The 25,465-nt window shown below is 34.9% G+C and overlaps 1 protein-coding gene across 8 annotated transcripts in view; it reads left to right on the top strand.

The window, feature by feature from the left end:
• Nucleotides 1–25,465, top strand: part of LOC118743065 (kazrin) — a 152,892-nt gene that overhangs the window by 89,021 nt on the left and 38,406 nt on the right. For 6 of the 8 annotated variants that reach the window (XM_036475548.1, XM_036475553.1, XM_036475550.1 and 3 more), the window contains 7 exons: nt 143–854; nt 20,284–21,189; nt 21,258–21,318; nt 21,398–21,585; nt 21,658–22,170; nt 22,789–22,950; nt 24,894–25,038. In XM_036475548.1, coding sequence (XP_036331441.1) covers nt 143–854; nt 20,284–21,189; nt 21,258–21,318; nt 21,398–21,585; nt 21,658–22,170; nt 22,789–22,950; nt 24,894–25,038 — 2,687 coding nt within the window. The remainder of the gene's footprint in view (nt 1–142; nt 855–20,283; nt 21,190–21,257; nt 21,319–21,397; nt 21,586–21,657; nt 22,171–22,788; nt 22,951–24,893; nt 25,039–25,465) is intronic. The other 2 variants (XM_036475552.1, XM_036475551.1) reach the window with 1 other exon arrangement.

Raw genomic sequence — 25,465 nt, 5'->3', positions numbered from 1 at the left:
GATTGATCTAAAAATATGCTACCCCACATTATTATTGCATGTTTCCCATTTTTTAATGAGTAATATTTTGAAATAAAACCCATTTCTGCATTAAACGCAACCAAGGACATACTTTTATATCAGCTTATTTTCTTCGTTACAGAAAAATATTAAATCGCTTGACTCAAGCATTGCAACGATTAACGAAAAAACGATCAACAATAATAAACCGCTAAAGCCGATATTATCGCTGGATCACGGTAGCGGAGGCACCAGCAACAACAGCACCACAGCTGTCACAACAACGACAGTGACAGCAGCACAATCCGCATTAAATGTCAAAAGTGTAACGGCAGCAAATTTAACAACGGCTAACGCATCTGTTTTATCATCCACCGCTAATCTACCAACCTCCATTGCCTCGATACAAACATCGCCAGCAGCGGCACTTGTTTACAGTAAACGTAACATAGCAGTATCGATTTCAGCGCCAACGCCAGCGACAGCAACAGCAACAGCGACTGCAATAGCAACAGCATCAGCCCAAGAGATAACGCCTATTGGTGCTGCGGATAGCATCGTCTCACCGCTCAGTTCGAATGGCAGCAGCAGTAATCAAGCGCTTATATCACCAATGACGATCGATAACCAACAGCATCGCCTAAGTTTTCCCAATAAAAACGAGGCGCATGCAGCACTTATGGCACAACAACAGCAGCAACAAAATTTAAATGGCACAAATGCAACAGTGGCGTTGCTAAATGGTGGCAGTAGTAATGCGGGTAGTAATGCATTGAATGCCAATAATACCAATGCGAATTCAGCGGCCACGTCGATGGTCACAGTGAATCATTCGAATGCATCAACGAATGCAGGTACGTAAATAATGTGTATATGTGTTGGTTAAGATTTTTGGAATTTTCTAAAATATATACATACATACATAGCACTCGTTTGCTAAAATGACGGCATACATAACCCAAAAAAGTGATAAATAAATAAAGATAAAACAAAAGTGCATGAAAAAATACCCTAAAAGTTTCAGTTATAGTTGGAGAGCCGACTGCTCAAAAATATGTTGCCTGCTGTCTTGAAATAAAATAAACAAAATTATCTAGAGCAACTTCAAATCACCGACTTGCGAGGTCCTTGGTCCTTGGCAGGATCATAGTAATTGATAGATGAAAAGTCATAAAATTGAAAAAAGATGTTCCATCGTGTCCAGGGATAAAATTATCAAATTTCGAAAAATTTTAACGTACTGATTTGAAAAGTATGGACTTGCCAACCCTTATCCTGGCAGAAGTCCTTGGCAAGTCGGCTTGAAAGCAGCGAATTTTTCCAAAATATCACGGTCAGCTTGGATAAAGTTTAAACTATTCAATATTTCTCCAAAATCTCAATCTGTTCTCATAACAAAGTGGTGATTTAAAGACGAAATTGGGAATTAAGTTTTGTTCAAAAAATATTTGTTTATACTTTTTGTGATTTTTTTGTAAACCAACAAAGTTATTACGCAAATATCACTTTAAAAACATTTTGTTTCATTACATGCGAACAGGCTCATTTACACACGTACAAATCACACAACTACAACAAAAAATGGCGCTTCACACATTTCGCTAAGTCCTTGGCCAAGCTTTTGCTCCAATTAATAAATTAATCCCAACGGTTTTACCCTCCTTTTGCTTTTTCATGGCGAAAATACACTCGGAGGTTTGATATACACTCTGAAGGCAACAATATATTTTTTTACAAATAATAAATTTTAAGTGCTCATATTTACTCAATTTTAAATACTTTGCGTGTAATTTTTCTCTGCAGACAGTGTTTAATTTTGCACACATTAGGAGAGGAAACTGGTCACCTCTTTTTGTATGAGTAAATTTAAACAACAAAAAAATTTATAGGAAATTTCAAACATTTTATGTGTAAACTGTAGGATTATGAACAATAAATGTTTAGAACTCAAAAACCAAATTTGAAATTTGTTATACGCCACACATGTGATAATTAAAAGTAAACAAGCAGTGTTTAGTTTAATTAACACGATGCGTAAATTTGCATTCATTAAGAGAGGAAACTGGTTACAAATCTTAATAAATGCAAATTTAAACAAACATTTTTTAGAGTGTACATATTAGTTTCAACATTTTCCAACTATTAATACATATTTATTGTGGCATAAAATCCATAAAACATATTCTTGATTTTATTATTATATTAGTATACTGGCATTTTGGGCATGGTATGTATGTACATATGTATGTAGAAAACCATAGTCATGACGTCTTCGGCATAAAAATTTCAATTAAAATAATTCTAATTGCTGCTTTTACAAATTCATAGTTTCACTTGTGGCTAAATTTGTGGTAAATGACAGAATTTTAATTAGTTTTCATTAACAATTGTACAATTTCATCGGAGAAGAAAAAGCTGAAAATTTTAAATTTAAACGAAATAGCATCAGAAATTTTTATTTCATAAATTGTTGACAATTTTGATATGTACGTTTATCATTAAATGCATAAAATCGTTTAATCACACATTGGTATATATGTATAGAAAAGCCTTGAAACAAAAAGAAAAATTGAGTGCTAAGTAAAAAAATTTAATTTAGTATTTCTTTATATGTTTATTTATATACATACACATACATATATAACTTTTGGTTCATCAGGTTTTATCGGCAACTCAGCCCCTATTGTTTTGCTTGGTAGCGAAAAACTGATTTGTCACACCATTAATGTCACTCATACGTCCCGGTAGTCATATTAAAATTGCTCATCTTGCACGCAACAGCAGATAAGCTATTACATATATTATACGTGTTACAACTTTCTGTCAGCACATACACATACACAAGTACATGAATATACATATATCAATATTCACACACGAGTAGTCATACATTTTAATTTTGAGCTTTATTAGTATTTAGTGTTTTGTGGCAGCGTTTACCACCTTAATACATAGGTATTTATTTGTCGTTTGATTTTTATGATAGCATTTTGTTGAAATGTGTTGGATGCCGTGGATGCCAAAATGTGTGTTTACTTTTTTCCCGTGTTTATTTATGAAAAGCCATTTCATTAAATTTTCCAATGTGGAGCATAATTTTAGGACACGGAATACCCTTTGTTGGTTCGTTTCAAGAGGCGTGCGCTTTACGACTTCAAGTGGCACTAAAACGTATCGTTTAATAACACAAAATGCAAGTAAAAGCCTGGAAAAAAACGGAGAGAGAGACAAGAAATTTATGAAAGTGAGGAAATTAAAATTTTATTTACACACATACATACATACATATAATGTTTGCCCCGCAAACATATTCTGAGCGTTCAGAATATATGAGTCCGAAACGAGTCCTATGTAGGTAGGTAAGAAATATGAGTTTCAAAAACAAAAATTTGTTTACTCTTATATGAATCTTTTAGGATTTATGTATGAACCAAGTTATGAGCAAGTACCTTGTGCCAATATAAAAGCAATAAAGATTTGAAATTTATATCTAAACTTGTTTATACGGAAATTGAAAATAATTAGAAAACAGAAAACGAAAAAATTTAGCTGCTATTGAATGCATGTTGGAATGTGTGTATGCACGTAAGTATGTATATACATATGTTATTTGAAAGGAATATTTGCTGAATGCTTTTGCAAATATAGTGCGTTCAACAAAACTCAAAGAACAACCTAAAATAAGAGTCCGAATGTAACAATTTATGAGGCCGATAAGAGCCTCAAAAAGAGTGTAAAATGATTCATACATACATATGTATATGAGTCCAAAAGAGCCGTATATGAGGCCAATAAAAGTGCAATATGATTCATATTGAGGCTCATTTGATGTATAAATTTAAGCTCATATAAGTCGACCTTCGGAGGGAGGGAAACACCTACATATCGGACGCTTAAATGAGCTCATTATGAGCGTAATGGCTCCGAAATAGGACTCCTTAAAGACTCATTTATGACTCCAAGTGTTTAACCACATTCACGCTTTAATATTTTAATTGAATAATGCAAAAACGTTTTCTTTTTTAAGTCCTAGCCTTTACATGTATTTCTGAATATTTCCTTATGTTGAAAAATTGCGCTCATTTTCTTCTTCAATCTAAATAATCCTACTATTACGAAATATAAATGGAAAGTTTGTGAGTGTGCGAGTAGGTTTGTTGCTTTTTCAAGCTAAAACAGCTAGACATATTTGAATAAAATTTGGCATACGGATAGGTTATATCCTTAATTAACAAATATTTAATTAAATATTTTTTAAAGAGCTTTCACCTTTTCTAAAAGTTAAAATGAATTAATTAATAAGGTTTACTAATATTTACAACAGTGCAGATGTCAAACGAAAAAGTTACAAAACGATCTATTTCGAAAATATTTTTTAAGGTGCATGCCACCTGTTAAACAAGTTAAAATCGATTAATTAATAATTTAAATAAATTATCATAATAATGTGTTAGTTAAGTTGATAGTACCAGAAATTATGTTCGTCATGGCGTATGAGTAATATAAAACTAAAGCACAATATTATTACATAAATTCAGCCCTTAATCAATTTCAATATGCTATCCAATTAAGTTCTCTTTCCCAGGAATGGGAGGTAAGAGGAGAGCAGCTCTGCAAATCATTAGCATTTCCATGCGAAAGGAGACAAGTATTTGCACTTTTCGAACAACGCAAAAGTGTATTAAATTTTGTGTGCCACTGTGTACCGTAAATTGCCTCTAGCCAAGAATGCAAACAATTTTATGCAATTTACCAAAACCTGTAAGCACAAGTAACAACAACACCCATCCATTTGTATATGCGTAAGAGCATAGTTTCGGCATTTCACTGGACACATTTTAAATTCATAACATCATCAAAGTATGGAATTTCATATTTTTCATTTCCGTAGCAGAGAGGATTGTAAAGCAAGAGTAGGGGAGCATAATCGCAATTGAAATTGAAGCCAACACTAAGTGGTGCATGGAGATGAAAGCAATATCAAGATGCTGCGCATATTTTCAGCAAAATTGACTCAAAATCTAGGCAAGGCTGTACATACATACGAACACATTCATGATTGGCAACGGAAATGGCCTGAAATGGAAATGAAAATCTGTAATAACGAGGATAATCATTTCTCCGAATGCAGATGATGGGCTTGGTGGTGCTACTCGTGCAAGCAAGTGGACTCACTTCTCATTTGGAATGGATATTAGTCGGTACTCTGTGAAGTAGTTATCTATTTGCCACACTGGTCGTTCATATTGGGAGTAGGCACTAAGTGATTCAAGAGGTGCTTGGACGCGCATCCGCAAATGAATACATTGAACTCTGTCAGCCAATTTGCAGTGCCGGCATTGCTTCCATATCCTTCACAGATTCTAATAACAGGCGTCTGGTGAGTTTTTGCAACGATAAGCGCAAATCTCGTTTTCAGCAGTTGGCTTATGAATGCTGTACATATGTAGCGGAGGCATGGAATGTTATTGGCATTGTCTATGTAACTGTGTAATATTGCTACGTTTTCTCTCTAGTTGCTCTTAGTGAATGTAGATTGTGTATTTCTAGCAGAATCTAGCTAGGCATAATTGGATGAAAGCAATATACATACATATACATGTACATTAGGGTGCAGCACTCTCCATACAAAAACAAAAAAACAATCGGTACCGTTTTTCCAGCGGAATTAAATTTCGTAAAAAAATAAGGTTTACCAATTTGAAAATACCTCCAAAAGTCGAGTTTTTTATAAATAAATTTTTCTCTTTAAATGAGTTTTCAAAAAAAATACCTCTAATCATAGCAGAGCTTAAGCTTAGACGGTGTGCATACTAATTTTCAGAAGGGTCAAGCACACGTAAATCTTAGTATTTTTCCGAAAAATTTTGGCGGAAGTCTTAAAATAAAATAAAAGTTGGTGATGCACCCTAATGTACGTATGTAGGTATTTCATTTGAAAATGGTGTGTACATCGGGTTATCACTGACTGCTCTGAGCGCAAGTGCAGGCTCATTTAAGCTACGGGTTGATTGTCGGAATGGCTGTTAGCTGTTGGCTGTTGCTCGCTGACCATTGTGAAGAGTTGGATATCAGTGATGGACCATACTGAACTAGACAATCTGTTGTTGCATTTTTGTTTTGTTTTGTTTGTTTTTGTTTAAAAATTTTGTGTTACAATGATGCGTGGTATCGTTGCCTACAGGAATAGTGATAGGTATATACATATCGTCGATGTTTTTGCACCACCGCCTGAATCGCCGTTGTGGTGAAAATGAACTCCAAGCATCGAGCTTTATGCATACAAATCATAAAATCGTTATTAAAACAACAGATTTGTATTATAATAGCTAGAGAAAATACCGCCTATCAAGGCGTGAAATCGGAATGCCGTAAGATCGGCAGTTTTGCAATTGGTCGATGGGCGGTTTTACAAAAACATCCACGATATGTATTCATTTGTGCTTATCAACTATATTAGTTTCCTTTATTAGTAATTAAGTCCACTTGGCCAAGTAATGAAACATTTTTAATTTAAATTTACCTTTTGCCATCTTTCTGTACACTTCCAAATTCTTCTTTCGCAAAAGCATTTATTTTCATTGGCGTAGATCGAAATAAGATTTTCATCTACTTCCTCATCCTCGCTTTTTGAACATTCAATTCTTATATTTAGGTGGTTTAGCCTTATAAAGCAATATTTTAATGACGTGATAAACTGTCGATAAATGTTTATCGGCAGTTTGTGACGTTGGATGAATACCCCTATTATAACTTTTCACGTAATTGACAATTTTATACAAAATTAAAGTAGCAGAATCAGAAGAATTTTATTTAACCAAAATTTATTGTGAGTTCTATTCAACTGTGTGTTTTTCTAATAACTTTTATTTTGATTTTTGTAAGTTCATATGCAAAATAGCATTCATTGTCGGAATTGAGAAAAAAATCAGTGCAATAGACCAAATATTTTAGTAAAATTAAGCAAACAAAAGTTATACTTTATAAGTAGGCATTTTATGGGCAAAAACTTTGTTCCCACGCTCTTAGATACTAAGGCTACAGCCAAACCTTAGAAAATTTATAGATCTGAATTATAATTTTCCATTTTTGAAAAAAAAAATTTGTTCATATTTGCGACATAGTGCTGGCATTTATGGTATTTTTAGGGCGTTTTTGAGGTTAAGTATGCATGTGTTAATATAGTTCGATTACTCCCATTTTCTGTACGTTTAGCAGGGTGGTCGTTTATTCACCTTTTTTCAAAAACTGGTTTTCGAGTTATTCGATAAATTGAAATTTGATGATAACCGGTTCCCTTTTTTGAAAATAAGAAAAACCCGTTTTTATTTTACATAGTTTCATACAGTGAAAATGCTTATTATGGTATGAAGTCATGACCACAAATTACAATAAAAATATTAACAGTAAAGATAGGTTTTTATTTAAAAAAGAGCAAAGCCAAGCAAGTTCAAAGTTTTTTTAGATCAAAAGTCAGAAGAAAAATTTTAGCCCCCACTGTTGAGGAAATTAAAAAAATGCCTAATGGTATGCAGCCATTTGTTTTTTTTTTTTTTTTTTTTTAATCAAATGCAAACCACACACTCGTACGTACCAGTGCTAATCCCATATCTATGGAAATTATTAAAGAAAATGTGAACGTACTTTGTTTACGTGAAGTAATTTGATCGAGACAAAATAATTTATGCTGTAATGTGCATTTGTCTGATTTTTTTCTCTCTGCACTGGCTCGGCTATGGCAGAGTGCTTAGATATGTCTACAGTTATTTAGAATTTCCATGGTTAACTTTTTCGCTCCAGCAACATCAAAAAAAAAGCAAACCCCCGAGTGAAATTCTTCGTGGCTGGAGTAAACGGGTAGATCTCTCCATTTGGTGATTTCGCTTGAATTGGAAAAGGCCTTGAAAACTTCGAAAAACTGAAAACTTTTATTGAGATGTCAAGATTTGTATAAAATGAAAAAAATCGGTTTGTTCTATAAAATAAATCCCGGTTTATTTGATATTCGTAAAATCAAGGTTTCAAGAAAACCGCCTATATATGTATATCCAAAAAAACCGGTGAAAATCGGTTAGGAAAAACCGAGTCAATCACCCTAATGTTTAGTTATAATATTATTACTAACATATGGGTAAAATTTCGGAATGATATGTTCATCGATCCGCTTTCTATGGCTGTTTTAAGTCCCTTTTGAGGCTAGATTTGTATGGTAGGTATGCTTTGAAATAAACCAATTACGCCCAATTTTATCTCTCGTATTCTTTCACCATGCCCATATATATACGTTCGTCTTCCTCATCGCGGCATTTCGCTCGATTTTGTCGAGCATATACAGAGCCTTCTGGTAGCGTCGCCTCATGAACGCGTTTGATGGAGGTTACTATCAGGAACGGGCGCGTCCTTGTTACATGTACGCTTTTCTTCTGGTGTGCTGTGGCTGGCACTACCGGTACTAGAGTTTTTTATTTTCAAAACGGTGGTACTATGGCTGGCACATTCCGTTCTGCTACTGCCTTCAGCTTTTCCTTCTAGGGTATTTTGGTTGGCACCTGCAGAGCAATTCACTGTCGGAATTTGAGGTTATATATAAATTAATTTGACCTTGCTTCTTCTATCATTAAAAAATGTTCTTAAGTGGCTGCTGGCATTCAACTGACCTTCAAACCTACCAAGTCTGAGCAGCCCCAATACAGTTTATACAATTCTTCGAAGTGGCCATATTGTGGTTTACAATGAAACAGAGTAATCGCACAAATTGTATAGTTGCATACCCAAGATATACCACCGTCCAACATTTCACACGAAACAGTTTTAGTTCCACAGAAGTCCTACGACAACCGAACCAGTGGGGTCAAAATGTTTGCAGTGCATATATGCCTATTGTATGCAAACCATTACCTTAATAACAGTGAAAGCACACAGCAAGTAGGGCTACCCCATTTTGCTTAATACCAATCGAGTACTGTATGCGTTCATTACAGACTACCAGAGGCCGGCCTCTATCAAATGCTGCATTGTACTTGGCTGATACTGTCTGTTTGATGATCCGGTTAAATGAGTATTTGTCTTTGTGTGTATGTAAGTGCACTTTGGACGGAGTGTTCGGCGGCCTTGTGCCGTGCATATAAGCGTATGCGATAAGACTGACCAACTGCTGCGAACTGAGAGGACATTCGAGGCTTTGCCAAACTATTAAGCTGGACGGGCAATTTGAATACAAACATTCATATAAACAGTTATGCACACACACGTACATAATATGCACAAATGTATGTACACTTGAGTTAGAATATGCCGGAATTTCTTTTGTTGCTGCTAACTTGCGTTCGCCTCCATTATTTCGGCCATTGGGTTTAGAGGGACTTGTTTTATGCGAGCGTGTATGCATGCACGTTTATATATGTATGGCGCTGTGCTAACTGTTACATTCCTCTGGAACTCAGTTGAGCTTATGTCGACTGTCATGCAGCACATCATAGTAGAAAATTCAATTTGCGAACCAGCATTTAGTTAAATTGCTTTTTAAAGTTTGATACAAAACTGCAGCAGTCCTGTTCAGGTTGTTGGCATATATATATGTACATATGTATGCATATTGTTAATCCCCAAATTTACCAATGACAGCAGCAAGCTATCTGTTGGGTTCCACTCCAATGGCATACGCATTTTTGAAAATCAGAATTTTTAATTAAAAGTCTTTATTACCTGGTGTTCAGTGTAGCTTGCATCTTCAGTACAATTTTTGTTTATTGCTGGTGTGAACATAAGATAGCTCTGACATATTCCGGTTGAATGCTTTAGCAAAGAGATTTTGAAAGATGCACTAAAGGTTGATTTTAAGATCAATATTTTGCTCAGCTTTACTTGTTGATGTTAGTATGCGCATACGAGTATAATGTTAGCAAATTTTGCTATAAGTATGTATGTACATTATGCCACGTCAAACTAAAATAGAAAAAAATCCTGCAATGCGACCAAAATAAGACTCAAAATTAAGCATTTGGTATAGTACTGATCGTCCATGAATCTTCCCCCTCTAGGAAAATTTTAAGAGGTTCCGCGTCGAGCCTTTTTTACTCAATACGCTGAGGGAAATAATGCATAGTAAAAGTTGATACTTTATATTTAATTGTCGCTTAAAAATGTTGGTATTTAAAAATAATACTTTTATACCAAAATTTATCACGGACGTATTTGAATGCCCACATCTGAAAATTTATGTGTAAGTGTACATATCTCAGCAGTATTTGAGATAAGGGCATGCAAATGCTCTACAATATTCAGTATGAAAGATGCCATGAAACTCAGTTCAGAAATCAATGCCTATTTAATTTTAATAAAAATAAAGTTGGTTGGTTGGATCACAGAATGGTGTTGTCTAGAAACTTTTATAGAGAATGAGTTCAGCCCAAAAAATAATTTCCAAACAACACCACTCTGTAAATAGCAAAAACAAATTTGTACAAATGAACCGGCCGCGTAATTTGGATTTCGCGTCTCATGTCTTGACTAAAGTACAAATATTTTTGTAAAGGGCACAACAATACCTTTCGGACTGTAGTTCCTTTACGTCGCACAGTGTTTCGACTATATGAAGGCTGGTGGAAATATTAGTTAACCTGCACCAATTTCTGAAATTTCGGAAAGATGGAATTCTAATTGCCACGCCCTCCAGTCTTGTGGGCGAAAACATTAAATTTCATTCTATTTCGATGAAATTTAGATTGTACTGTTACTTTTATTGGAAACGCCTAAGTATAAAATATGGGGAGGATTGGATCACTATAATGTTTTTTACTTCCTTCTTCCACACTGAGAAACAAAAATTATACTTTAAAATTACATAAGTGTAAATAATCTCTCTTCCCCCAATGTTTGGTCAGATTTTTCCATTGTTCGAAAAATTCTTTTCGCGAAATTATGCAAAAAGGTGCTGAAAATCGAAAATTAAAAAAATCGAAAATCACATATATTTGCAAAGTGGCGCGCAAAGATCCAATTATATATTCGAAAACTACATTAAATTTTCTAAAACATGCATCTAATGTCAAGATCTGACGGACCGGTATTCATACTTTTTTATACCCGAGCGCACTTGTGCACAAGGGTATATTAATTTTGTTCACATAACTGTTGTTTGTAACAGCCAAAACGAATCGAGATAGATATAGACAAATGTATACATAAATGATCAGGATGAAAAAAGAAATCGATTAAGCCATGTCTGTCTGTCCGTCCGTCTGTCCGTCTGTCCGTCTGTCCGTGTACACGATAACTCGAGCAAAAATTGAGATATCTCAACGAAATGATGTAGGTTTCCCTTAATCCAAGGTAGGTTGGCATTGAAAATGGGCGAAATCGGACTTTTACCACGCCCACTTCCCATATAACGGTAATTTCCAGAAATACGAAAACTGCAATATTTTAGTAACTACTGAAGATAATTTACTCAAAATTGATATTTGCAATGAGTTTTAGACGAAAAATAAGAATATTATAAATTTTTGGAAAATGGGCGTAGCCACGCCCACTTATGGTTACATGCGTATATCTTGGTAACCGCTGCACCAATTTCTTCCAAACTTGGCACAGTTGTTGGCCTTGGTACAGCATAAAAAACCGCCGAAACTTTTTAAAATCGGACAATAACCACGCCCACATCCCATATAACGGTAATGTAGAGAAATACAAAATCTTCGATAAATCAGTAAATATTGAAGCTAATTTATCCAAAATTGATGATTGCAACAATTCTTTACCAAGAAATACGTTTATGACAAAATTTTGGAAAATGGGCGTAACACCGCCCACTTGTGATCACATATATGTATCTCGCTAACCGTTCTAGCAATTTGTACCAAGCTCGGTATGGTTATTGTGCTTGCCACATAAAAGCAAACCGTTGAAAATTGTTGAAATCGGACTAAAATTGAGGCCGCTTTTCATATAACGGTAAATTTCAGATATGCTTGAAATTTCAATATTTCGAAATTTAAGGACGCTAATTTACTTAAAATGTATACACCCCGGCTTATCATGTAGCGGTAGCTTTCGGAAAGGTGGAAAACATATATTTAATACTTGCGCCGGGTATTTAATGTTCGGCTCCGCCCGAACTTAGACTTTCTTACTTGTTTTTACTTAATAATAATCTTTAGTATCTACAATTTCAAAGTCAATTTTTTTATTTAAAACAAAAAAGGAAATACCTTCACCCGAATATTTCACCGTGCGACAAAAACAAGAAAATTTCAAAACACTCGAAAGAATCGATACACTCACGAAACTATGGGTCAAATATAGTAAAACTGTTTCTTTAATTTTTCACTCTGACGTCAGGATTTTTTCAAGGAACTTCAAAGAAATTTTAAAAATATGATTAATTCAAAAAATTATAAAACTAAAATCATTGCAATGTAGAATTACAATATGGATACCAAATGAGAGAGAAAATTCTGTAGAATTTAGAAACAATAAAGTTTTTTTTTGGTTTACAAGGTCTTATAGGTATTGAAAATGCGCTTCTAATTAATAAAGTTTGCAGGACAAAAGTCGATAATGAGTTCCTGTGTATATTATTTCTCAAACAATAGTTTTTTCAAAAATAAAAATTTAAAAGGATATTTAAGGACAAAATTTGTAAAAGACATTTTCCTTGCCCATTCGTCATAATGCACCAAAAAACTTTTTCTGTTATAATTCTACAGAAATTTTTCTTTTATATGATACTTTAATTGCTAACCGATTTTTTTATTAATTTTTTGATTTGGTCATATTTTTTTAAATGTTTTTTTTGTCCTTTAAAAACCCCTGATGTCAGAGAGAAAGTGATGTGATGTAGATGATGTAAAATTTTGCGTTTATGACTTTAACTTTTCCCTTTCAAAGCCCAACTGGTCTTTTACCAAATGTCACCTTGGCTTTTGACCACCTGCCTCCATATAGTCGAAACACTGTGCGTCGGTTGGATGATTTTTTTCATGTGATATTGGCGAATGGTACAAAAACACGAGCCTCTGTAAAAAAGCGGGAGCGACTCGAGGCTACCTCAAAATATTCTCTTTTACAGAGTTGAATTTTTCGTGTAAGCTATTTGATAAATTTAATTTTAAAATTTTACTCAGCTTTTGTAGCATTCAGAATAAACGCTGAAAATGGTAGCGCTGGCTACTGTACTAAAGTTATTAATTTTACTCGGTTTTATATTAAAAACAAAAAAAAAACACACACATAACCGAGATCACCATGACCACTTGGCGTATGATTATCCACATGTTTAAGCAAATAAAACTTTTTGACGCTTATATCTACTTTAGAATATGTATAAATATTAAAATACCTATTAAAGCTTTATTTTGTGTAGTAAAGCTCCTTTATCGCTGACTACACTTGTCGCTTATAGTCCTAAAAATTAATTTATTTTACTACCCACAACTGCCAACCAATACAACTGCAAACATATTTGTTTTTCTTTGAAACTATAAAGAAATCTCATTTCAATTGCGACTTTATTGATTTTTGGCTTGCATATTTGTAATAATAAATTAACCGCAATACAATTTATTTTCCAAATGAAAAAGGTGCCACAAAAGTATAATGCAACTGAAGCGTAATACAAATTTAATACCCTAGCAATATTTGATATGTGCACAAACAAAAGAAGAGAAAGCAAAATTTTTATTAAATGTAGTCACACGTATTACACACATTACGTGGCACATATTTATTGATATTTGGGTGCAGATGTACATACATACAAACATACATACATACATACATATGTATATGCAAACCTACTCTTGTGCTTCCAATGGGAGAGGACAATTTATTTGTATTGATTCACCTTGTTTATGTGGCAGTTAAAATGAATGTGCAGCTGCGTATATTTTGTATGTATGTACATATTTATATTTTTGCATGTCGGTGTGCATAGCAAACAGTAACAAAGGAGAAATTTCAAAATGAAAAACCCTTTTTATGCACACAAATATGTACCCAGTGCAATAAAATCCAATATTCGTATTCCATTTAAATTCAGGAAAATAATAACTATACTCGTGCAATAAATATGTTATGCACTTTCGCAGGAACATTTTTTCCGGCTTTCTAAGGTATTTTTGTACATGCGTATGTGTGTATGCCAAATATGCCATAATTCTTTAATAAATTGCTGGAATTCAAAGATTTGTGGATTTCAAATAAATAAATAATAAAACGCAGAGCATAAAATTTGTTAATGGCTTTATTTAAAATACTTCAAAATTTAAACGAATGTAAGCGATACTAATTAGTTTTTCTTGTTAACAGGAATAAAAGAAAAATTATGCATTTTGCCCAGCACTGAATACAATTCTCAAATTATTTTGAGATACAAGTCGGGTTATGGTTCTTTCTGGTTCATAACGGTAAAAAATACGAATTTGCCTTGTTATCGAAACACGAATTATTTTCGAAGTTATACTTTAACTTTTTTTCGAAAATTTTAAAATTTATTTTTTCTCGCGATGTTAATATCGACTCTGCTCACTTTTTAAACTGCTAAAAATTATGCTATAAATATTCTTCTCATTTTTTAACATCAATTTTTTCAAAGTCGTTAACAATAAAGTTGTGCTCAATGTCATTCAACATTACCGTATTAGTTTTGCTGCGATCCCACATTTGGTCATAGCATCTTATATGCAGCTTCTTCTCATGCTGTCGACGGTGATTTTACAATCAAAAAGAGGGCCTGACTGTGAAAGGCGGATTTTCCAGGTCTGAGGCTACCCTGATAAGCCTGAAAAGACCGCATAGTTGGTTCACGAACGGCTGTAGTTAACAAGTTGTTGTATACTCTCATTTTGTTGTATGCATAAACTTTAAATGGCTAAAATTATATTTAAGAGATTCCCAAAACACCGTGAAAGTCGAGATTTGACACCGTTAAAAAATTGTTAGTTGTGGTTTCAAGTTCTCGAAACATTTATTTAGCCGTTAAAAGCTTTAAGACATACGACACCTACGACACCTTGTGAAACACATAATAATAATATCTTATAGGCAAGATCTGCTAACGAGGAGGTCTCAGCGTCATGCTGTTCGCCTTTTAATTTTTTTTATTTAACTTAAATTTAAAAAACGTGTATATTTCTCTTTTTAAAACAATCAAAAGTAATACATAAAAGACATTTTAATAAAAAAAAATGAAAATAAAGCAAAAATAAATAAATAAATTGTTTTAAAAATTAAATGAAATTCAAATAAATTTCTTTTTTAATTGATTAAAAAGAAAAAAAATTAAAAAAAAGAAAAAAAGTGTCGCCGCCCGAGATTCGAACTCGTAATCTCTCGAACGGCACGTCTATGCTCTGCTCACTAGACCATTGCGACTGTTGGAGCGACGCGAGCTGAATGGCGTACAAATGCTTTCTCTCAAAATAGCTTTTTACCACGAGTAGTGAATGAGAGAGCTTTTTTTTCTAAGACCTTTATGCTAGAATAACAAAAGCCTTTCGAATTATCTTCCCATCTGTCTTTCATTCGTCTTACGAAAGACTATTTACTGTCTTAACCAGAATTGTCCTTTAAATCACCGAAAATGCAATCAGCAACCAATGGCTTCGATTAAGAGAAAACCTACAATTATTGTTATTCGGATAGGCAAGTGACCACCTCCGAAAATGTATACAGAATTTTGCTGTGTCTCTTTTGGTTCGTCTAAATAATCAACAAGACTTAATACCGGGATTAATTTAAAAAAAATCAGTATCCGCTTCTAGCCGCGTTGTTGATAGACAATGTCTTTTTACAAAAACTAACTTCATTGTTGAATTAATGATTCTGGAAATGGCACAGACCCCTGGAGCTGCAACTAAGTATGTATGTACATAAATATTTCAACGGTGATGACTAACAGTAGAAGAACATTCAGATGGATAAACAAAAGTTTGCGTTAAAATGGCTGCGAACGCAATCTTTGCCATTTAGCAAGAGCAACAAAAGCAGTGGCGACCAACGGCAGTAGCAAATGAACGCCATAGCCGGATTGCGTCAAACGCAAGGTAACCTTAACAACAATTTCAATGGCGGCAATAATTGCGATGGTAATCGCTACATTAAGCCGACGTTATGCTCAGCCATTCATGCAGGTGAACGGATTTGCAAAATAATACCGGGATGGAATGGAAATACGTTTATATTAATATTTACGTATGTATGTACATAATAATGCAAAAGTAATATCTACCCTTCTTACTTATTCACTACTAAAAGCGTTACCGCTATTATGTGCATTATCATTCGTAATCTGAAAAGGTATTGTACCAGCTTTTAAGCATTCACACTAATATGTACATATGAATGTATGTATGTACATTAATGTGGCCCTTAGTTATATGGAGAAAAGTTATAGTGGTTGGATTCTCGGTCTCAACCCCTGTGAACCTTTATTGTTCTCTCTTTTCAAAATAAGGGCCACCCTTATGGCAAAACGTGGGGTCTGACATGAAAGGAAACCTTTTGGATTTATACTTCTATGCTTAGACCCATAATCGCTATGCGTCAGTGATATGGTGGAGTAGACTCTGAATCGTAAGCGTGGGAAATCTGCTTACTAAACTTCAAAGAACAATCGCCCCGTGCTGGAGATTTCTCTACAACACCTGGCGCTACTCTCGATGCCACGCTGCACTTACTGTCTCTTTGAGTCTTCATACGTGGGCCACCTGCAGGTTAAAAAGAAACGGATGTTGGTATAAGACGGAGTGGGGCGAGGCAGTAATTTCTGGAGGCAGAGATCTGATCAATTGTGTTCTTTCAATGCCATATTATTGTGCTCTTTACTGATGGCTCCAAAATTGACTGTGGGTCAGGTGCTGGAGTTTTTATTGAAGATAATGATCTTACGGGCTGACGTATTTGCAAACCATACTTCCATGACCTACGTGGTGATAAATAGGTGGAGGACAAGGAGTTTACTTGTCTGCAGTGACAGCCAAGCTGCACTTAAGGCATTAGTTAGCCTCGAACTTACTTTGCTCAGGCTGCCAGGTCATTTCGGGAGTACCTGGTAATGAGACATCTGGCTATTTGGTCAGAGTTGGCTCAGACCAAGCATTCCTCGGTCCACATCTAGTTATAGCACCTTCTTCGGCCATCGAAGTCACCATCAGAAAAGGGGTGAATGCTTTGCTCAGCAATGACTGAAGGCATCGAGGAGATGCAGGTGGGCAAAGCCCTTTTTGCGTTTAATCTCAGAGTGTATATCTATTTACTTGCACTTATCAAGCAGACAAAAGCACCCTGCCTTGAAGAGGATCAGACGATGGAATACCTTTTGTACTTCCGTCCTGCTTTCGGTTGGTTGTAGTGCCTCCCGGGTTTTCACTAGAGTTTTAATTTGCGCATAATAGCGCCATTTTTATGCACTTTTCTTTGTATCTCTATTCCTATCTCTATCTCCATCTTTGTCCCTATCTCTTTCTCTACCTCTTTCTTTTTTGCTTTTACCTTATCCTTGTTTATATCTTTTTTATTTTCTTCATCTTCATATCCACATTTTCATTTGATCTTATCCTAAATTTAAATGTACCTTCATCTTTGTGTTTGTCTTTATGTTCATTTATTTTATTTTATTTTTTTCTTTGTGTTTATCCGTTTCTTCAGCTGCATGGTTACCTTTATACCGTTGCTTAACAAGTTGCTTTAATGTACTTTATTATTAAAATAAAAGACTACATTTAGAAGGCATTTCTGCCACCCAAACACCTTCCGTTGCATTCGCCATGCTGAGTTTTCACAGCCGCTGATAGAGAAGTTATACTTAATAAAAAAGATAAGAATATTTTTTCGCTCATACGATTAGGCTCTTAATTTACACCAAATTTCATGCAAGTGACCTTCAGTTAGTTCAATTCGTTCGACAGGATGGGAGAATGATGTAGTTTGAAATGAATTTTGTACGGAGGCAAACCGGTTTCGTTGTTGTGCTCAGTGCTCAGTGTCACTTATCGTTCACCGAACATTTCTTTCAGGCTTGAATTCGAATAACTGATACAACGAGTTAATTGCATAAATAAAAGGTACTCAATGGTTAAGTATCTCAAAAGGTCCGCCTACCCTGACTACACCACTGCTAACATCTTATTACATTGTACGAGTAATTCATCATTATTGACATATTTACAATTAATGTTCTTGTATTTGCTCACTTGTGCATATTTGCCTTTCGATTCCACCCATTAAGCAATCATTTAAGGCCATTGTGTATATTCTCTGACAGTACAAATGTGCCAATTTAATGAATTTATCTGTGCGTGTGGTATGTATTGTTGAATATTTAAATATTTGTTTACAAAGCATATCCTTCATACCCTTGATGCTACATATTATTTTATATTGCTGATGTGCTCTTAATTAGCAGCGTCTTTATTCTGGTTTTTGTTGTTGTTATTCTTGAAGTTTATTTTGCGCTAATTTCGTTGATCATTGCTGACTTCGCACAACAACGCCATTCAAGTATCCGTTCTTTGATTTGTTTGTTTTCGCTTATTTCTAGTTGTTAGGTCCCATGTTGATGTTTGACTATTTGTCTTTTAGATTTGTTAGTGAGAAGTTTTGTGTTGATGTCGAATAATTGCATTTATATTTCATTAAGCTTTGCAAAGATTTCATGGAATATTTTGTATATGAGGCGTGATTATGTAATAAGAAATTACCATAAAACTATTTAAATAAGTAGATAAAAGTGGAAAGTGAAAGAAACTGTTCAAAAAATGTACTATTTAGTATTATAAAAATTATAGCTAAACTCAAAAATATGTAAAAACAAAGTAGAAACTGAGCTACTACTTCTTACTCTACCCAGAAGCTTCGGTTAAGTTTTTTATTAGGTAGTACAAGAAGCACCCAAAATCAGCGACCTAAATTTAAATTGAGCTTTGTTAATCGAAAAATTTTAAAACCCAAAATTTTCATAATGATGGCTTCACAATTATTGACCACAAAATTTTCCACCCAGTAAACATGTATCTATCCGTAATTATAAAAAATAGAATCGATAATATTCTTAATTCCGGTGTTTCGAAACGGAATCTCAGCGGCCCCAAGGAAACTTTCAAGTACCGTTATCTCGAAAATTGGAGCCAATCTGGCAAAATAGAGGATGCCATTAAATATAGGGTGTTGCGATTAAGTCAGATCACTTTTCAAAAAATGATTTAGAAAACTTGAGCACAGTTATTTATAAATTAAGAATGGGACTTAAGGACTTTTGGTTGATTATAAACTGTGGACGGTAAATAGGTGGAAAAAACTCGATAGTAACAAATGGATATGCATTTGGGCAAATTAAAAAATGGATATATAGTTTGGGTCAAAAATATTGTTTGCCACTTATGTTTATTTATTACTTTTTAAGAATTTTCAATTAAATACAGTTCGTTCTCTAACAACAACCATATAAATCCGAGTTTAAAAAACTTTGTAGAAAAATAAGAAAATGCAACGAATTTTCATCGAAATTTCAAAATTTCTCAGAAGTTTTAGATTTTTCTGGAGTTTATAGCCCTTTCAGTTTTAGTGTAATAATGTGCAAGTTTCAAGTGGCTAAAAATTACCATAGATTTTTTTTAAATTTTAATTTTTTTGCCGAAGATATTGCGGTCTTCTTCCATATAAAATAAACTCGGTTTATTCGTTATATGGAAGCAAATGCGACAAAAAACTCGACACTTGCACATTGTTCATTGTGCCACATAGGTGGCAACCCTCTTCAAAATATTTACAAACTATTACTCCTTAAACTCTTTCTGTTTGGCGCCCATATGGTGATACATATTTCTATTACCGAATTCCCTTAATTCAAATTGAATTTAACTTTTTAACCAGGTGGCACCCCTCCAACAGTAAAGTTAAGAAACAAAGATTTTATTATCATTATTACAAAAGTGAGTTGCCAGATAAAAAAAAAAATAAATTCAAATTATTTCAAAAGTTAAACCAATTGTTACAAAATGGATATCAATTGAATAAAACCATTTCAATTGATACCCATTTTGTATTGATTGGTTTAACCTTTTAAATATTTTGAACTTAACTTTTCAAAATCTGGCAACTAACTTTTGACAAACGATTAATTTGATACCTCGTTTTTGAAAATCGACCGAAAGGTGCAGATCTGATGACCTTTACAAAAAATCCCTTCGCGTAATAAATATATACATAATAGATTTTAAAAATATTTCTTTTAGTACTTATCTTGGTGTGAATTAATTTAAGAACCTATTTTATATATATTTTCAGATTCTCCCATAAAACTACGCGAGGAAAATGAGCGCCTCAACGCTGAAATCAATCGCCTCCGGAAACTTTTGGAAAATTCACCAGAGGGCGCTGTCGGCGGCGTCGATCTCTCAGATTCGAATAGCTGTGGCGATGCACATTCAACCGATGGCAGCGGTGGCATGCCGCAGCAACGCGTTGATCGCCTCGAAGCCGAGCTGCGTTCGGCTAAAACTCAAATAATGACGCTACGCATTGAACGCAAGAAGCTGCGTAACGACAAGAGTGAACTGCTTGCACAGGTGAAACAACTTTGCGCCTCGCTGCAGGACAAAGAACAGGAACTGCGCGACTTTATACGAAATTTTCAAGATCGAGTGCGCGAGACTGAAACGAATAATGCCAAACTGACAGGTGATCGAGAACGCGAACGTTGGCAATTGTTGAAACAGGCGCGCGACGAAGCCGAACGTTCGTTGGCGCTAGCACAGCAGTTGAATGCGCGCGACTTACAGTTACAGCGGCTGCAAGATCAGTTGCAGGAGGCGCGTCGCCAACTTTCCGGCTGTTTGTCAGATCAAGAGAGTTTGCTCTCCTTCGCTCCACTAACACCACCGTCAGCCACTTCGGGTATGATAAATCAACTGGCTACAACAGTGACTGTGAACAGTGGCATGCGCACAGATGATAGTGGGCGAGGCAACTCGAACTCATTGTCGGCGTTTAGCAGCAGTTTGAGCGGTGGCTCAGGCGCAACGGCGGGTGATCGCAATTCGTGCTCAAACGATTCGGGTTTGCGGAATAGCAGTGATCGTGAGAGCACCGGTGGAGATTTGAATTTCAGCGATGGTACTTGCGAGAATGGACCATGCATAACAGTTGACCCAGACAGCATTTCATTGGTCTCCAGTCAAAATATGTATCAATGTGAGTGAGCATTGGATGGTGGCTGTGTAGATGTACTATATATTGAACTGTGCATATTTTTCTTGTAGATGGTACACCAAAGGAGCGTAGCCCAACTTTGTCGCCTTTGAACTCTGCCGCCTATTCGAGGTAAAGTTTTGTATATGAATTAAAAATACTCGAATCCGTTTTATTGATTTTTTACTTTTTAATATTTTTTCACTATCAGATCTGTGGAGCAACTCGGCTCGCCCGTAGAATCGGATGGTCCTGGCGCAGTTGCGCGTAAATTCGCGCCCAAAACCGGCACATTAAGCGCGCGTAATGGGCGCGGCGGCACTTGGGGTAGCATTTCTCGTGTTTTCGCACGTTCGCGTAATAAAAATAAAGCTCTGTCGGCAGATGGCGCTACAGAGTGTAAGTGTAGTTCAATCACTTATACCCACGCACAAAAACTAACCCACTAATAAAAAAAATTGTGTATTCTAGTAACTCCTTATCTTTCAGACGCAGACTATTCTTGGAGTCCACTCTCCGAAGAGGGCTATGCTGAGAAATTGCGCCTGTTGCGCGACGCATCACAACTGCCAATGGAAAGGTGGCGTGCCTCACAGGTACTCGCCTGGTTAGAGGTAGCGCTCGGCATGCCCCAGTACAGCTCGCGTTGTGCGGAGAATGTGAAAAGCGGCAAAGTACTGCTTGAGCTGAATGATGGTGAATTGGAGGCGGGCCTGGGATTAGTGCATCCCATGCATCGTAAGAAGCTACGCTTGGCAATTGAAGAGCAGCGTCGTCCGGAAATGGTGCGCTACCCCATGATCACACAGCTGGGACACACCTGGGTAGCTTCCGAATGGCTACCTGACATTGGACTGCCACAATATGCTGACTCGTTTCTGCATTCACTGGTCGATGCGCGCATGCTCGATACGCTGTCGAAGAAGGAATTGGAGAAATTTTTGGGGGTGACGAGGAAATTCCATCAAGCGAGCATTGTACATGGTGAGTAAACATTTTAGAGTATTATTCATAAAAGCTATTTTATTTATTTTTTAAACATTTAATTAGTTTCTGAAGACGAATATTAAAAGCTTAACTTGGGATTGGAGCGTAAATTACGAATCAATATACCGCTTCTAGAGCAGCTCATTTTCTCCAGATATTACTATTTTTATTTTATAAAAAAAAGTTCAAATTTTGGCAAGGAAGGAAAATAAAAAATAATACATATTCATTTGTTTTGCAAAAAGTAAGCAACTAACGTTGAAAATCGATGGATACATATACAATAATAAATAACAATAAATATTAACTGAAAATGTAAAATATTTTTATCAAATAGGGCCAGGAAATAATGTTACTCATACGCCATATCGTACATGGCCGTACCCGTTCATGCTCGTACCTGGCGTATGAGTAACATTTTCCATGTGAAAGTTTGCTTTTTTCCTTCGCAATGCAAACTTAAAATGAAAATATCTTGAGGAAAACGACCTGTTCTAGAAAAGTAGTGTCCAGATTCGCAATGCACGACCTAAAATTATGTTTACGTGCGCCGCGTATTTTGATCTCATTTTAGCGTCCCTGCATTGTAAACCATTTTCTTTATGTCTTCCTTAGGCATTCATGTGCTTCGCATTGTGAAATATGATCGCCAAACTTTGGCTATGCGTCGCGTACAATCAGAAAATGTGGACACTGATCCAATTGTGTGGACAAATCAACGTTTCATTCGCTGGGCCAGGTCAATTGATTTAGGAGAATACGCTGATAACTTGAAAGGTAAGTTGTTATTTTTGCATTTTCGAAGTAATGTTGAAAAAGTGTCCCCCTTTGCCACCGCTTTTCATCCAAATATGTGTATTAAAATTATATTTACACTTGGAATTGAAAAATAATAATTAAATAAATATGATAGCAGGCCCTTCTTCATTTCGGACACCAAATTTGGTGTCACAATTTCGATTCGCTTCAAACTTTTTTTAGGGGTTCGTTACATGAAATAACCTAGGACGTATTCGAGGAAATTTTCTTATAATTTTTTTGGAGATACGCTCTGTCGTATGTAGTTTGGATTTTTTCGTGACTCTAACTAATCATATATTTCTTCAAATCGTTCAACTTCAACTGTTAATAGCTAAGTTAGTTAGTTTTTCGCCATATATGCAAAGTTTTTTATTCTAATTTATTTTCGATAATTTTATATAAAAAATATAGTTGATTTTACACCAAAACACATACAAATAAAGTCTCTAAATTTTGTGCAAAACTCAGGAAAATTCAATAAATTGGAAATTGCAGAGCCAATTAGCTTGCCAGAAAAGGTACCAGTCTTGCACTGTGTAAAAACAGAGTTAAGATTGGGATATCCATGCAGTGATCACATATTGTGGGTAATTTCCCTATTTTAGGGATATTTTGCAGCAAAAATTATTAAAAGGGGAAAAATAGGGATTCTCATTTCACACAATTATCGATGCACAATTAATCACTATTCAAAAATATTCGACACTCTTACGTAATTAATCGTTCTAAAGATTTGATGTGGAGTAAAAGTACGTATAAATATAAAAATTATAAGGACAATTTTGACAATTTTCTCCCTTTAACCAATTCAAGTGCGGATTAAGAAAGAATCTTTTCAATTGTAACTGGTGTTTAATGCAGAAAGTGGAACAAATTATCTGATGAAATGTTAAATTATACATTTACATATATATATAAAATAACGAATGCTTTTGAATCAAAAAAAAAGTCAAGTGCTTCAACGTTAAAATCAACAAAGTATTCAACCATAAAAACACAAAAAAAGTTTCTTTAAAATCTTGGGTTTTAATATAATTTATGAATGTGGTAAATGTTTTAAAATTCTGTTAGACCATTTGTGAGTAATCTACCGACCATTGAATTTCGAAAGAATATTATATATTAAGGTAACATGAATGTTAATTTTTTACTACAGAAATATAGGTTTTCAATTCATTGGGAATTTTGTGGGACAAATTTTTAAGATTGGGTAGTTGAGGGATTTTTTTCCGATTTTCGTGGGTAATTTAACAGAGAATGTCTGGCATCACTGTATCCATGGCATTCTGCAAATCAAGGAGTAGAAGTAACATTATTCAATAGGCCAATAGGTCATGGTTGGGCGAGGGCAATTGTACTACAACTAGGCTACTATATCCACAAATTGATAATGAAACAACGGAAGAACTGCTCAGCCTCTCGATATAGAACATTTCGATGGTCATATCTCCCATGTTTGTTGCAGAAGTTGCAGAGATGAGAAAGAGGAAGAGTTCTTCTTTAGCTGCAGAGCGGGCTTTATATCTAGGTAGACACGGTCTTGGCTCTCTTACGGAACTATGCGGTGTAGGAAAAAAGCAAATCATAGGCTTCATAAGGATTTCAAAATGGCTCTATGCAGAATAGTCACTAAGCTTCTCGTGTTTTACAGTGGTATCACAATGGGCCTGCAAGCTCTAAGTGAGTTGCCCATTTGACTAACTTTGTTTCTCTTCAGGAGATTTACAATATCAGCATTCAATTGTTTATTTAACCATTCTTCAATACAATCTATTTTTTATAGGGTTCCTAAAAACCCAAAATGCAATAGGAGACCCATAACAAAATCAAACCATATTGACTTTCAAGAGTTACATATAAACCATTTCTACGAAACACTGATTTGATTTTGCTTCAATTTATTTCTTACACTTTTACAGACAGCGGTGTGCATGGCGGCCTTGTCGTATTGGAACCATCATTTTCTGGCGATACCATGGCAACAGCACTGGGTATACCACCATCAAAAAATATTATAAGACGACATCTCACCACAGAATTCGATGCGCTCATTTTGCCTGCAAGGTAAGAAATATTTACAATTACTCTTTTTTTATCTATCCTCCGTACTATCATATCAACAAATGTACTCGTATATCTGTGTGTGTATGTAGCGTAAGTGTGTATAAAATTTTTTTGTTGTTAAATGTATTTGCTAGTATGAAGATAAACATACATACATGTCCTTTTCATTTATAAAAATTAAAAAACATAATTTTATATATATTTGCCTGCTTTTGAGTTGGATAAATATTTAAATATGTATACGTTGTTATTATTATTTTTTGGGTTTATTAAATTGTTTTTTTTTTATTATTATATTTTGTTATAATTTTTTTTTTCACCAATCACATAGTTTGCAATCAAGCACATTGCCATACAAATAGTCAAGCATCATAAAATATGTAGATGAATCACTTTACAATGAGAAACAGTACATAAACAGCAGGTA

Source organism: Rhagoletis pomonella, unplaced genomic scaffold (assembly GCF_013731165.1).
Source record: "Rhagoletis pomonella isolate Grant_MI unplaced genomic scaffold, Rhpom_1.0 Rhpom_scaffold_00007, whole genome shotgun sequence".
Taxonomy (NCBI): Eukaryota; Metazoa; Arthropoda; class Insecta; order Diptera; family Tephritidae; genus Rhagoletis; species Rhagoletis pomonella.
The sequence above is the reverse complement of the archived record's forward strand: the minus strand, read 5'-3'. Positions and strand labels throughout refer to the sequence as shown.